The 16,289-nt window shown below is 43.4% G+C and overlaps 1 protein-coding gene across 1 annotated transcript; it reads right to left on the reverse strand.

Annotated features, from left to right (window-relative positions):
• Nucleotides 1-10,281: 10,281 nt before the first annotated feature.
• LOC121090419 (nuclear receptor subfamily 0 group B member 2-like) lies at nt 10,282-15,415 on the reverse strand. The gene is made up of 2 exons (XM_040598950.1): nt 14,809-15,415; nt 10,282-10,699 (listed from the first exon to the last, which is right to left on the reverse strand). The coding sequence occupies exons 1-2, from the start codon at nt 15,380-15,382 to the stop codon at nt 10,446-10,448; spliced, it is 828 nt and encodes a 275-aa protein (XP_040454884.1). The 5' UTR covers nt 15,383-15,415; the 3' UTR covers nt 10,282-10,445.
• Between the last annotated feature and the right edge of the window lie 874 nt (nt 15,416-16,289).

Consider the following 16,289-nt stretch of genomic DNA (forward strand, 5'->3'; position numbering starts at 1 on the left):
GCTTGCTGCCTGTGTACATCACAGTCCCGTGGCCACCATAGCTGTTGGTATAAAAGGTGGATCATCTTCAGCAGTCATTTGTTTCCTTCACAAATAACTCATAGATACAGATTTCAGAAAGCTGTCAAACAGGATTGAAGCTAATTCAGCATGCTGTCAGCCTTAGCATCTGACAGCAGTCTTTGTACTCCAAAGGGTTTGGTCTCCCAGTCAATCAGTAGGTCACTCTACCCTATTTCTACCGTGTAACTTTGCAGATTATGGATATCCCAGGAAAGATGTAGCATAGCCCTGGAGATCATGGGAGAGGAGCTGCAGTGTAAGGAAACTGAACTTGGACCATGTGTGAAACCAAACAAATTACATTTTTTTCTGGTGCATTGTGAGCTGCTAAGTAGTCAAAAAACATTGTCTTTGAAAGACTTGATGTAAAACAGGAGTCACTAAGGAAGTGTGTTTCTCTGAGGTGCTTGTGTTCAGTCTGTGGCGCTGTCCAGGCTCTCTGAAGGACGGGCTGCTGGGAACAGGTAGGTGTCATGCAAGGCAATATGCAGTGCAAGCTGTGTGCACGTTATAATTTGCCCCTGGAGTACACAGCAGCTGTGACCCCTGGCTTGGATTTCACATGAAGTGTTCTCTGCTTGTAAATACTAATGATGCTGCTACGCTCTCACTAGCCTGGTGTCTGACAGTACATTGGTTAACGCTGTTGACTGGATCTGGGGCAGAGGTGATGTACTTACCCTTGTAGAAAAGGGAGGAACAATCAGAAAAGATCAAGCTGATTACTTATTGTGCCTTATGTTGTTAAAACCATGGATAAGTAGTATGAAATATTTAGATCTCCAGAAAGGAAAGGTCTTTTCAGTCTGATTCACATGTGGGCTACCATATCACTGAATCTAGAGAAGGCTTTATCTGTTATCAAGCTGTTTTTCACATGATGTTCTTGAAAGCTGGAGAGGGGCTTTTTAGAAGGGCATGTAGTGATAGGACCAAGGGGGAGTGGCTTTACACTGAAAAAGGGTACATTTAGATTCAATATACAGAAGGAATTCTTCACTGTGAGGGTGGTGAGGCACTGGCACAGGCTGCCCAGAGCAGCTGTGGGTGCCCCATCCCTGGGAGTGCTCAAGGCCAGGCTGGATGGGGCTTTGGGCAACCTGGTCTGGTGGAAGGTGTCCCTGCCCATGGCAGGGGGTTGGAACTGGGTGATCTTTAAGGTCCCTTCCAACCCAAACCATTCTATGATTCTATGATTCTTCATGGTTGTATCAGAAATGCAAAGATCCTGCAGATTTCCATTTGTGCCTTTGGTCCTTTCATTGTTTTACAATCAGATGTGGAAGTCTGCCCCAGAAGGGGATAAACATGTTCTGAGATATTGTCATATTTTGAGAATGCAAGGACCTAAACAAGATTCAGTCTCACTGGACCCTCCTTAGAAGTTAAAGTTGTTTGCAAGAGTAGTCACAAACATTTTTTTGATTTCTCACGAGCTGTGTCCAAGAAGAGAAAGTTCAGCCCCCTTTGCAGGATTTTGTATGTTCCATCTGCTTTCTGAGGTGGATGTAATAAAGACAAAAAAATGAAAATTATCTTCTTCAGCAAAAAAACCTTTTTGCGATTTTTTAAATTGCTATTAACTTTTATTGATATTCTGCCTCAGCTCTTTTTACGAAGGTCATCAAACAGTTTGGTTTGGTTTTTCTTGAACTGTCTAGGTAATAAACTTTAAATTTGTACTTCCAGTACTCTCTTCGAGGAGTCCCCAGTAAACTAAAACATATTTAGAAAGCAAAGAAGGGACAGCATTTCACTGTAAGATAGGAGGAAAACCCTTGGTCTGAGCTAACACATTAATGCATGAAAGAGTTTCCTTTGAAAGGGGGATCTCAGGCAGGACAGTAGAAGCTGGTGAGCTGGAGAAACCAAAAAATCCAGGAGAACAGCAGGACAAAGTGTATTTCCTAGGCATATGATGACTCTGTGAAGACTCTGCTCTGTACCATCTTGCTCTTTCTTCTGTGCTAGACACCCAGAAATTAGATTAGTGGAAAGAAAGAAGTGTGCTTTCTTAGTACACTTTTCTTAGCATGCTGAGAAGGTCATAACAAGAGGTAGGATGAGATAGAAAACAGGAGTGGTTTTGTTCAGGTCTGCAAGATACTGGGATGATTTACATTGCAGTGGATGAATGCCTAGGGTTGTTTTCCTTCAAATGTGCCAAGAGATGGTACAAGACCTACTGATGGTTTCATATGTACTGTCAAAGCTACTGCCTACGACTGCAAACATTCAGCTTCTTGTGAAAGACTATTACAGACAAGACCAAAGGAAAAACTACTCTTGCAAGCAATGTTCTACCTGCCCAAAACAAACAACAGCAAGGGTGGTTTGTGTAGCAATTTGTAGGAGGAGGTCTGTGGATTTTCATCCTTTCTTTAAGGCTGGGATCTAGGAAAAGAACCTGAAGGGTAAGAGAGGAAGAAGGATGCAGTTGCAAAACAAACAAACAAAACCCCTAACTGATAGAGAAGAATAAGTTGAGAAATTAATTTGCAGTAATGGAAAGGCATGTGAAAAAGCAGGCAGATGATGGAATGGCAAAAGAGAAAATTAGGGAAGCCAGTTGCAACAGAGGAGAGGAAAGTATCATTGAGATAGCTAAGAGATGGAGCCTAAGACAGAGCAATGATGCAGTATGTGACACAATGACATTGAACAGGAAACAAAATGACCTCCAGGTGACGGAAGTAACAGACGGGAGCAAATCTGAGATTCACCTCTGTACAGAGAGATTCATCCTGATTCAAGCAGATCAAGTGAACATAATGTTAGGTCATCAGTCAAAAAAAAGAGAATGAGATATGGACCAGAAGGTGAAAACTATCAGAGTAGGGATGGCAGGAGGGGCTGACAGAGGCAGATGCATAGGGGACACAACTTGTCTATAAAACCCTTGTGTGAACACCTTAGAGTGAGAAAAGCTAGTTGGACTGAATGACAATATTGGTACAAGAAAGAATGTGCATACATTGTCATTAATACAATGGCATTAAGAATCTAGAACTGGAATTAGAAAGTTCCTGACCATCAGATCAGGAGGCTGTAGGTGCTGTCCCATTAGGAACATAGCATGCAAACACATCCTAGATTATCTTCAGGTGGAGCTGATCAAGTCTGGGAATGTAATCATACACAAGATTGATATCCACAATGAGAGAGACTAGATTGGATGTTGTAGGAGGACCTTCCTAGTCCCTGCCCTAATCTTATTTTCCTAATAATGATGCTGTTGACTCACGTATATTGACCAGGACAGGTGCAGACAGACAAATATTTGCCTCACTTTCCAAGCCAACTGGATGCCACCCACCTCTGGTATCTGTAGAGCTGGAGTGGCCCAGGGCAGTGCCTACACTGTCAAATCTGTGCAAATACATGACTTCCAGATCTGAACTGGCTTGCTTTTGCCTAACTTGGAGTGTGGGCGAGGGAGTCCACACCTATCCATACACCCTCAGAGGGCTGTGCAGGGCTCACATTTGGTGCTTCAGAGTAGTGCAAAAACTACTTAATTAGGGGTGCAGGGACTCTACAAGCTGATGTAGCAGGGCTGAGGGGATGCCAGATCCCAGAAGAAACACAGCAGTGACATCTACTAATCCAGGGTGCCCCAGCAGTGCACACAGAAGCCGTGTGCACCACCTCTCTGGTCACTTCTGGCAGACTACAAGTCTGATTCACCAACATTGTGTATGACATGTCACTAGTAATGACAACTTACTCTTTGATTGCCCTCCCAGTTGTGCTGAGTTCCTAGACAACACTGCACAGCGAAGATGATGCCACTGTTCCTCCTAGAGCATCCCTTCCTTGTCTGTCATCATACTTCGCATCATGCTTCTGAAAGTTGCATTCCTCCTCAACAAATGTACAACCTCCTGCTCATGCTGCGGTGACCACAGCCATCTACTGCATCAAGTAATGTTCCAGTGCACTGACTGGTTTTTGTATATTTGGAAGCAAATGTTTGTATATTATATATTACAGGCCTATGACAGATCTTTTTTAATTGCTATTAGGATGCTGGTGGGGAAAGATTGTTAGGCCCTTTACTGCATGGTCATCTGCATAAACAAAATCTTCATTCTGCACATTCCTCTCCTGTCATCCTGACTGCTGTCTCAACCACATTATATTCACATTTTGCCATCCTAGTAAACACCTATGCTTATGTGAGTGTGCATGGCTCACAGTTTCCGCTGTGACTGAAATGTGACCATTCCCACGCTACTTGAAGCTTTGTATTCTTGGCTTCTGAGATACCTGCTAGCAGATAGCTGTGACCATGTCTTCCTTTGATGAAGAAGTTCTTATCTTAGGTGAGATGTGGAGCGCTTCATCTTGCAACATTTCTGCTACCCCCCCAGGCAAAGAGAGAGACAGAGAGAGCACACAGGAAGAATGACAACTTGTACTTTCAAAATCACAGCCTCACCTAGGACAACAGTTGATAACAAGCCCAAGCAAAACTGAACTACTGACTCACCCTCCCCTCTTCTGGCCCCCTGGAAAAGTTAAAAGGATTTCTGTACTGGCTTCAGTGAAATCCTTTTTTGTCATTAAAAGAATTGGAGCTTCTTTAGCCTATACCTTTATCACAGAAACTGGTTTCCAGGTTTTTTTTCCCTGAGTTAAACTGCCTTTATCAGTGGACCTGTGATGGAAATAAGTGGCAAATATTTCCATGTGTAACTAAATTAACATGAAGTGCAGCACCGCATTTTTCACATATCTGAACGCTACAGTGTTTGGCTCAGCTGCAAGTACAATTACATCTAAGACTGAGATTGTAACTTGCAAGTGCTTTCTAGCAAAAGTGAAGTTTTAGGGTTTGAATGAAATACCTTTGTTTCTACAAAAAAAAAAGGTAATAAAGGCATTCCATAGGAAAAAAAACACAGAAATATTTATGTAGATAAGGACACAGATATGAGTGTGATGTCCCATGTGACTTTGACATCTGGTATTACTTAGGCAAAATAGATGAATGTTTTCTCAGAGAATGGTGTATTTTCTGGGCAGATAAAATAATCACTGAATTATCTTTCTTTCCAAGCATATGTCAGATATCTGTGGTTTATTAGAAATACACATTTAGCTGGAAGCATAAGTCTAAAGCCTACTGGTCAAAAGAAGATCAGGACTGCAAAGCCAGGCATGCTAATATTAGAAGATGTTAAAGTTAATATTGCATGTGCAAACTAGATCCAGACCACTTCTGTAGAGGTGGGATTAATCTCAGTTTTGCCACCTGAAAGTTAAGCAGTGACTCTCAGATGCTCAGGTAGGCTCCTTAGCTATATGAGTATATGAGTAGGCAGAGATCAAGTACTTCGTAGTGTGATTCATCCCAACCTAAGACAGTTGTCAGAGAGAAGGGAGGCATACCTCCCTTGGAGCGTGCTCATCTCTCTGTGCCCTAGAGAGGGTGCAAGTGACTTGCTTACAAGGCGGGTCTCACCATAGCAAATGGCATGTTATTTTTGCCACAGGATCACTGTCTTAGTGCTTACTAAATCTTACTCTTCAGTACCTTCTATTTTTATCCTTTCCCTGTAGTGTGTAGCCCTCTGCATTATTTTAGCGTGGTATTGAATATACCACAGAACACAGGATTATTCATTTTCAGTGCAACTTTCTAAGATGCTGAGGTATAGCATTTGTTAGCTTTTTACAAACACTGATTAGTATCTTCAAAGATGTGTCACAAAAAGAGGCAATACTGTTACGACTTCTTTTTACAAAGGAGAAATGAAAGTGGCAAGATTAAAGCCATGGAAATCTTCCTTGCACTTTGGGTGCGGACAGACCGATTTTTCAGTGCTTACAGCACTACACATCATTGTGAAAGTGTGAGATGCAGTTTGTTGTGGCCTGGATTGCAGCTGTGAGAGCCTACTGACTTCACAAACCATGCTTCCCCAGTGCCTGCGTTTGTCACTATGAAAAGCAAAGAACTGTTGTTCCAGTTAACACTGTTAGTAGCAGCTTTATTCTGGGACACATAGCGCTCTGGAGTGCCTGGAATAATGCCACTTGACTTTACATGGTTGCCCCAAAGTCTGTAAGGTGTTATTCATCCAACATAACCGTAAGTGCATTGCTTCTGTCACTGTAGACCTATTTTAATCCGGGTTCTGCAATGTCGATGCTGTAATGAAAGCAGCTAAGGCACAGCAGACAGCAGCCTCCCCCATTGCACAGTCATAACGAATTTCCACAGCACACGCCATGCTTTGCTCCAAGTAAGGTAGGGAGTCCTGAGGGGAAGCCACAAGAGTTTGTAATCGGGTCATTAAAAGAGCTTATGATAATATTCAGAAGGAGGCTAGAGTAAGGTTTCACATTTTCTTTTTTTTGATTTTGCAAATACAAGTTTCTGTTAACAACTTAAAAAAATTGTCATATAGTATTTTGAAAAAAATCAGCAACTGGGAAAACAGAGACAGAGGTGTCTCTGACTGAAAGCTCTGCCTGGGCCATCAGCCGTGCTAGGTGCTTTATCTGGCAGGTCTCCATCGGCTGAGCTCGCGTTCCAGGTGGTGGCAATACTGGCATCCCCTGGGCACTAGAGGGGGACGGATACACACACTTTGCTGGTAGTGTGGTAGGCAGAGAAAGTGATTCTGCTTCTGGTTTCAATTCCAGAAGCTAAGGGAAGTAGTAACAAACTGACAAACCTTCCTCTCCTCCTTGTTTTTTTTCTCTTTTTTAGTCTTTTTCTCTTTCTTTCTTTCTTCTTTTTTTGGTTTTTTTTTGTTTTGGTTTGTTTGTTTGTTTTGTTTTGTTCTGTTTTTTGGTGGGGGTGGGAATTTTTCCTTATCTTCCTCTTACCTCGTGTTCATTTCTGTCTCTGCTTCTCCTTTCCAACACGTTATTTCCCTTGGTGCTTAAAGGCTGTCTTGTGCTGTGCCTTTCCTCCTTCCAGAGAGAGCTTCTGCTTCCACTCCTAACCCCTGCTCATGATCCCTCACCTCTCCTGTTCCTGCCTGCCTCTTGTACCTTCACAGCCTCCACCTTCATGTGCAGCATAATTATATTAGATACAGATCCTCACTGTGTCTTCAGCAAGACAATAGTATCTCAGCCCCTTTGATCAGGATATCAAACAAATGATTATTAACATTCATGCTTTCCCTGTGATCAGGTCTGTGAGACAGGGAATGTGAGACAGGTTACACAGAGCTTTAGCTCAAGGTTGTTGAATTTTTTAATTGCATATGTACTAAAAAAGATGTGTTTTGTTAAAGACCTGTTGAAGGAGTGAATCTTGCATTCAGAGCACAATAAGGTGAGGTGTGACACATGAGTATCAGATCTTGTGGGAGTTTCCTTTGAAGCATAGTATTTGCCTTCATGGTAGAAGGTAACATTGTCTTGAAAACCCAAGATGTTGACCATGATCTTCACTATGGAGTGCTAGGCATTTTTTTCAGACAGCTAGTTGCATAGAGATCCATCAGGCTAAAAGATTAGTCAGCAAATGTAGCAGTCTTCCAGGTGAGCCAAACCATGGGATTGTTGGCATTGTGCCCTCCAATTCAAAGAAAGCTGAACTGAAGCCATTCTATGCCTTGAAGATAAAGTCAAAGACCTTGAAGGAGATTTCGATGAGAAGTAAAGCTGTGAGCAGAGACTGTCTGGTGCGCCCTCAGTAGCCTGAAATTCAGGTTACTGAATCGTGAACTTGTCCTGGGTTCAGGTTGTTGTTGGGTCACTGATCTGGCCTTTGGCTTTGTGGACAGTACACAGAAATTAGCGCTATTATTAAGCTGCTTGTGACCCCCATTCTGCTTTTTTGATCTCCCTTTTTGCTCCTGTCTCTAACTATCCGCGACTGTTTCTCATTTTACATGCTTTCTGTACTTTTTTACCTCTATCCAAAATTCCTCACTGTTCCCACTGAGCTAAGGATGTTTCTTCCCCTCTCTGCTCCCTTCACAACAGCAGTGGGAGCACTGAGATCAGAGCTGGGACCTTCCCATTCTCATTGCAGAAGCTGCTGCATGTGTAAGGCCACCTGGTCCTCTCCTGCAGCCCTGGCCTGTGCTGCACTGCCACCTCTGCAAGTGGAGCATTTGTAGTAGCCAGAAGGTCAAAGCTGTTAGGACTTGGGGGGTGCTTGAGAAACTCATATGTCTGCTACCATATAATGTTGTCAATACCAACTGTACGAACACGATTTTTGGATGAATACTGCTTGGGTAGGTCTTTAGAAGAACAGACAAAAAGCAAATCTCTGGAACTGATGTTTTCATTCACTGACGAAGAACTAACCATGGAATATGCTGTTACCACACACTGCTTCATCTGTGGCAGTACTATTGAACCATTTTAACAAAAACCTACTGAAAACTGGTAGCCTGAAGGCTTTCCATGGAAAACATCAGTCCAAAAAGTTTAATTTCTGACAGGTTTGGTTAGCTTGTAACATAGGAAGGTGAATTGTGTTTACTGTAAAGTTTGTTATTCCATGATCACTGGTACCTGGGGGCTTAGTTGGTTTGTCTTGTTTGGCGTTTGCTTTTTTCCCCTTATTTTTACAATTTATTTCTCAGTTACCCAAGTGGGGAAAAAATATGTGGTATTTAGTCAAAAACTGGTAGGTAGTAAACTGTTCTTATTATTTAAACATTTTTCCTTGATTGACTTTCATTTAAAGTCTTTTGAACATCCATCTCTGTATGTAAATATGTGTTGATGTGTGTGTGTATCCAGCTTGCTTTATTGCATCTTTTTTCTTCTCACAGAATCCTTATTGTTCATGATATACTCGTTGTCCTTAAATCTATGGTTGGACTTTATGATCTTAAAGGTCTTTTCCAACATAAATGATTGTATGATTCTGTATGTGAGTTCTTTTTCTTAAGATTTTAGCTTGACTAGTTAAGGAAGCATGGGTCAAACTATCATGCTCTTTGTCCTCCTGCCTGTCTATCTGCCTGTCAGTCCCCATTTGGTGAATTTGAGCCCCCTTGCCAAACAAAACTAGATTGGACCCTCTACTGAAAATCTCAGAAATTAATTCCTTTACGTTCCATGGAAACTACTGGGAGAGGAATGGGACAGGAAAGAGATACAAATAGCTTCCCTTACTGCAGCTGAAGTATAGGCTCAACTTTTTTTTTTATCCTGACAGATGACCAGTCAGCACACACACAGCTTGGCGCCAGCCCCAACACATGCTGCCTCTTCTCCAGCCAGACAAACAGGAGGCAGCGAGATGTGGGGCATGCCATAGCACACTTGGAGGTGGAGACATGGAACTCTTGCAGTGAGAGATGGAGGAACAGATTGTACGCATCTATAGGAAACCATATTTCAGCATTTCTGCTGTCCAAGGAACACCTGTCTGGAGGGAAGTGAGGGTAATTGTAAAAGGGTGCAGGGAGAGCTAAAGGGGAAAGGTCTTAAATATGTAGGAAACTGGGCTACATCATTTCTACTGCTTATGGCATAACACAGTAGCTTTCAGCCTTTGTCATTCCCATCCTGGAAAGAATCCTGAACAATGGCCTTTGTCTAGTCAACAAATTTTTGAATCACATTGTTTAGTTTCTTAGTCAGAGGACTTTGTGAATAATGGGAGAGGTATTTAATGCCCATAGTTTCCTGCAAGACTTAGAAAAGGAACCTATAAGATGGGGATCCTCAAACTACGGCCCGCAGGCTGGATACGGCCCCCCAGGGTCCTCAATCCGGCCCCCGGTATTTACAGACCCCCCCGCCGGGGGTTGGGGGGGAACCAAGCAGCCGCAGATGGCCTCCTGCCACTTCATCCGCGCCGGCCCCCTGGTTAAAAAGTTTGATGACCCCTGCTGTAAGAAATCAGTTGGTGAGGGGGAGCTCCATCAAGCAATTACAGCCAAGGGCTAGGGTTCTCAGTGGAACAGAAAAGGGACTGGGATCAAGGGACGCCATCCCAGATAAAGGAAGGATTTATAGTGATTTTACCATTAATCAGCCTTTTATGTATCTATTCATCTTCAATTAATGATGCACTGAATAGAATTTACCACTGCCCCTTTTCCTGAAAGCAAAAACTTCTGGAAAGCCAAAAGCATATAGTACAGTTTTAAACAGCTATAGAAATGCTCTCTAAAAATAATACAGTTGAACTTAGCACAACTGGAAAGTATGCTGGTGCTCCTAGACACTCTGAATACATTAGACTAAAGGTTTTTGAAAGCACACAGAATAATGAAATGCCTGGATTTCTCTGCTTTTAATTCTCAAATGTTACAAAATTACTTTGTCATTCAAAAATGTATGTGGCTTACAAAGTTGCATCAATGATTCGTTTGAAATGTGTTTAGCTCATAAAATCCTCTCATCTCTTCAAACACATGTATTTGAGAGCACAGGTGTAATAATTTTCAAACCCAGTCACGCTTGATATATAGGGTTTCTAGAAGGAATACATTTAGGGTCGCCTCTCCTAGGATGGGCCTGAAGAAGAGCTCTTCAATAGCGTCTGCATCAATGTCCTGAAGAGAGGCAATTAGCTGAAGAATCCAAGCAAACCTGCCTAGATTTCTATGGAACATTGTTGAGATATACTCCATCAAGGCTTGCTGAGCTTCCTGTTGCAGCGTTTGTACGTAGGGGAGACACTTTAGGACATGGCATCCTGTCAAAACAAAAAGTAAAATAATAAATCTTGAGTAAACAATTTTGTTCTATGCCCTCTGTAATGATGGGTGTCTGGCTTTCTACTTTCTGTAGAAAATAAAATCTTTCTAAATATACTTTTTGGAAAGAAGATATGCATAGTTCAATAATTTGAAGGAACGTCGAGCAGCAGTGTAAACACATTGGAATCTAGCCCATTATATTAAGTCCAGCTTTGAACCAGTAACAGGAGGTAACTTGGACTCAGTACAGATGGAGAAGAAGCTTTATAGTGTTGTCTACCCACCAAATGATGCTAAGACTGTAGTCTGAGTAGGTGGAAATACTCTAATCTAAAATAGGTAGGTAACATCAGGAAGATGGAGGCGGTGGTTTGGAGCGGCGAGCAGGCTGCCACTCTGAAGACACGTTTCCAGTCTACCCAGCCCCATCTCCCTCCTGTTGTTGCCTCTGATTGCTAAACTAAGCTGGGTCACTATGCTTCACCATGATGTCTAGATATCTTCATTTACAGTCTAAAAAGAGTGTTGAGGTGCTCTGTGAGGTGTATCGCGACCCACAGGGGGAGGATAGATAATTGGATTTTCTGGTTTTGTGCTCCCTTTTCTCAGCCATTTCTGAAGAGGCAAAGGTCTCTGCCTTACGGAGTTACGGTCCTGAGCCTCAGTCGTGTCTCCCATAGCACGTGACTTCAAACCTGCTGGCTCACTGAGGTCTTTGTGGATGCCAGGGCTCAGTTCAAAGGACACCCCATGTTCATCCTTTGCCTCTGGTGGGATTGCCTTGTCGTGTAGCTGTCAGCAACCCGTTGCCTCCTGTCCTCACCACCTGAAGATAACACCATGTTTTCTTTTCTAGAATTTCTGCAACCTGGACAGGGGTAGGATGAATCTCCAGGTTTTGACTTCTGCCTCTCCTGCCTCCCATGTCTTACTTTAACCTGTCTATCTACCAGCACACACTCCAGGCCTGTTTAACATCTTTTACAGTGACTGACTCCATACCTCCCCGGGATGGATCTGAATAGCTCAGACCGGGCAGGGAGTGTTTCGTACAGGATCATTTGTTTAAAAGTGTAGGAGCTTCTGCCTTCTTGCCTAGTGCCCTGTACTAGGGCAAAACCAACCTGGTTGGGTTTTTTTTTCAGTCTGTGGTTGGCTGCCCTTTGTCACTTGTCAGCAGTTCTCTTTTCCCTAGACATCACTGCTAGTAGAGAAGAAGCCTCAGCAAAGCCTGCAACCAGGCTAGCCAGAAATGAAGGGTTTGGAAAAGTCTCCTTCTCCCTGAGGATTGCCACCAGCTGCAACCTGTGAAGATGGTGTCAAGTGCTGGATTTTTCATGGAAAGGAAATTGTCATTATACAGAAAGGATTCTGTATATTCAGGATGAAATTGCAATTGCTTATATCCCTTCAAATTTGCTTGATATCTGCATTTGGTCTTCTTTTGTATGTAATAAAACACTGGTCTTAAATCTAAAAATAATGAGAAACTTCTTGGTCTGAGGTCTTTTGTAATAATATTCAGTCAACCACATGTTTCCATCTGAGTTGTAAAACTTTTAAAAGTGTCTTTTTCAACAGAAGTCCTGTCACAACCTTTATGGAGTTTAATATATATGTCTTCATAAATATATATGAGTATGGCACTGACAGAATAAGAGTGCTGTTTTTCACAGTTCCCGTCTCCTCACTGCGCAGTTCCCGTTGCTTCTCAGACAGTTGTCAAAAGTAGCAAGAGCAGTTTCACCTCGCTCTGTGCTGTTCACGCGTGGTGGGACAGTCCTACCTGCTCCTTCCTTTGACTCACTGTGTCCTCGAGAAGGCCTTGCAGCTGGACCCTTCACCCATACACACTGTGACCTCTCCAAAGCCACCTAGCCAAAGCACCCGCGCCCCTGTGAAGAGCCGGGATGGCAATTATCTGCTGGAGAGTCTGGGCTCAGTTGATGCAAGGCTGCCTATTTCTTCATAGGAGTTGGGTGCACTTCTTCGCAGGCTCTTGCTAACCCACATATGGTCAACCCGTCACCCAGCTCGAGCCTCCCGCACAGAAGTACTGTGCAGATCGTGCTTTAGTGGGAGGACCTACATTCCATGCTGCCTGCCACTCTGTCCCCAAAGGGATGGTTTTATCAAAGTACAATCCCTATGCTACAAGAGACCACTTAGGGCAGAAGCAAAGCTCTGTCGTACTTGTGTGTCATGTTTCTTGCTAAAGTGCTGGCCGCTGGCCTAGCTGTGCTGCTACAGGTGCATTTCTGGCCACCCTGTTGAACTCCAACTCATAACCCAGCTCTGGGCTGCTCCGTGCCTGGGTTTTCCCCATTGTCTCAAGCAGTTTTGGTGGTCCTAACAGGAACAGAATATTCAGGGTGGGAGCCCACACAAGGTACTCCATCATCCAGGAGAGGACTAAGCATTGTTGCTGCTGGTGGCTGGCTAAAATCCTCTTAGAACTGAGGCCTGCAAAATATTAAGATTTGGCCAAACGTCAAGCTGAAACTCAGAAGACAGCTGAAAATGCACTGCATGTATGTAGAAAACATTTTCTGAGTTTGGTGGCAAGTGTTCAAAGATTATTAAGAATAGTAATTGTGAAATGACAGCTGTACAGATCTGTCTGCAGCAAAACAGGTAGTGGAAGTGTGGTTTGGGCGGTGTATAAGCCCTGAGTACCTGTTTCAGCCCAGAGTTAGTTTGTGACCGTTTCATCTAGGTTTAACTGAAGTCCTCCCAGCTGCCTTCTGCTGCCTTCTGCAGCCCGTGGAGAAAGGCACCTCCAGAGAGCAGGGTCGTCCCACCTAGGAACTAAAAAGTCCTCCTGTAACTCCAGACAGTGTCTGCAGACAGCATGAAGGGCTGCTGGGCCTCTACACAGCACCCCGGGGAAACAGCAGGCATTAGAAGGCACGAATCCAGAGTATAATGCTGCTTCTGCTGCTTTCTCCTTATGTGAAAATCACATTTTATCCACAGAGATGATAAAAATGCCTGCTAGTTAAACTGTGTAAGCTGCTGCAGATGAGGGATTCTCCTCTCATCATCACCCTGGATATAGCTGGTGGTTTCTTTCAGCCTGATTTTATTGTGAAAAAAACTGAGAAACTAACCTGCACTGAAACAAACTCTACTGTTGTGATGCTGCAGCATAGACGCACAAGACAATACAAAGCATCTGGATGACATTACATCTCAAGAATCAGAATCTGAATCCTATTGGAAACAAATATCAACTCCCTACAGCCTTTGAGCAGCCTATAAACCTTATTCACCACAAGAAATATCATGGAACAAGTGAAGTATCCAAGTATCCCTTTGGTGTAGTCCCAAGTATAGCACACTGCTGACAGTGCAGCCGACAGCAGTGATTGCTCTGGAAGGAGTCAGGGATCGGAGCCAGAGCAGACTGGAGTCAATAAGTCTTTCCATTTACTTTAGCGGACTTAGAGGCTGGCTTCTAATGACTCATTCCGTAGTGCTGACCTAGGCAACCTTCCTTCCTAATGAGGCTGAACTTGGCACCAGAAGTGAGAGGATGCAATCACTAGTCTGAGTGTGCTCCACAACTGCTGTCCCAGGCTTTGACTGTAGAGATACTAAATAAAGAAAATAAAATGAAATAAATAAATTAATGCTGTCTAACCTCAGGGCAGTATCCTTTTGCCTCATTGATGAAAATCAGGTGATACAGGTTATTTTATCTTCTCCAGTGTTCTTCCTACAGAGGAATTCTTTGTTTAAATACTTCAGTTACTCACATCATGTACCCATGTACCATCTCTCCTTTGCTGTACTACGGGTGAGGCTGCTGCATTGTCTTTGATCTGGAAATCAGTTTGAAGTGGCACGGTTAAACCTTTATTAATTAAAATTTATCAAATAGAAGCTGGTTTGGCTTACAGTGGGTAACCTACTGCACATATCCAAGGAACCTAAAGAAGCTACTTCAGGCAGAAAATCATTAAATTGTGGAATATAGGGTTTTGAGAACATTTAGCTATATTCATAGAAAAGAGTAAAACTAAGCAGTTATCTATATGTAAATGAAAATGCCAAATGTCCTTCTAGGCACATGATAATCTGTGTCATTTCCAGGAGGACTTACCAGAATTAAAAAGAATAATTCCTTTAAGATAGGCATATTCTTTTGCACTTATGTCCAGATCCCAGAACTTCCACAATAAATTCTTCATCTTCTGAACTTCTGCTGAAGACGCTTGCAGGGATGAGCTGCCCAGATCATTGTTAGCTGTCAAAGACTGATTGAGGAGGATTTTTTTCAATAAACTAGGGGCTGAAATCTCTTTCAGGTCAAAATCCACCCCTTCCTGTGCCATGCCCAGGACAAAAAGAGGGGCCCAGTTCTGCTGTATGAGGACAAGCTGATCCTCCCAAGGCACGTGATAAAAAGAAGGCAAGTTTCTAATAAAAGTTAAAGTCTTCAAGAGCACTTCAGAAGCCCTTCTGCACGTGGCTTCTGGCGTTTTCAGGACAACTCTTCTCCTGTCCATACAAGAGCAGCCCTTGCTTCGTGTGGAGTGGTAGGGACCACTGTACTGCTGGTGCCACTTGGTCTCGCTTCCATGCTCTCTGTTAAGGATCTGGTACAGGATGCTGTTAGCACGATGTGTCTCACTCTGACATTTCCCAAATTTCGCAGCTGAGATCTCAGCAGCCATAGAGCCAGAGTTCCCTGTGGCAGGGAAGCGCGCGTGGAGCTATGCATCAACAGCAGGGGAAGAGCATTTCTGCCACACAGCGAGGCATTGCGTGCTTTTTATACACACGGGCAGTTGGAAAGTAATATGACCCTGATCTGTAAAGTTACCTTGAACTTTATTTGCACCAGTCTGTTTTGAACGAGGCGGGGCTGCAGGCTGCCGGTGTCGCACAGGGCTGCCGTAGCCCCGCGGGAGCAGGAGGGCTCGCACCCGCCGGCACCCCTGCGCCCCGGTGCAGGCAGGCTGTGCCTGGCCTTCTGCCACCGTGCCAGCCGTTCTGTGCTACTGCCACCAGCAGTGGCATTTTTGCAAAAGCCAGCTAAATAACACGTACAGCCCAGTGAAAACTATGACACCGTAAGTGAAGAAGGAACAAGTTGTGTATATTTTTATTGATACACTGACCTTGCCCCTAACTAACGCTCTGCAGTGCACAGAAATGCATTTATACTTATAAATGATGCTGTGGTAGCAGTGCCTTGAATAGAAGCTTTTATTTCTTGTTAAAAGGAGCCCCCTGAAGTTGCTGTGAATATCTACCATTACTCTTGACAGAGCACTTAACAGTGTTTGTGCTTTACACTTTAACTAATGGGATGTGACACCTATGTCAAGGAGCTCACCGGCGAAAATCCCAAGGATGCAAATCCTATGTATAGGAATATGTCCCATTCCCAGGAGATCTGAGAAAAACTTCAGAGAAAGTCAGCTGCTATAGCTCATGACAGTGTTATGTCCTGTGTGTCACATCCAATAATTTCAAACACAGAATGTGCAGGATTCTCCCAGACTTGCTGTGTAATTAAATATTCTCCATACAAGCTGTGGAAATAAAACTGATGCAGAAAGAGAGCAAAATAGCAAT

This window comes from Falco naumanni, chromosome 6 (genome assembly GCF_017639655.2).
Source record: "Falco naumanni isolate bFalNau1 chromosome 6, bFalNau1.pat, whole genome shotgun sequence".
NCBI lineage: Eukaryota > Metazoa > Chordata > Aves > Falconiformes > Falconidae > Falco > Falco naumanni.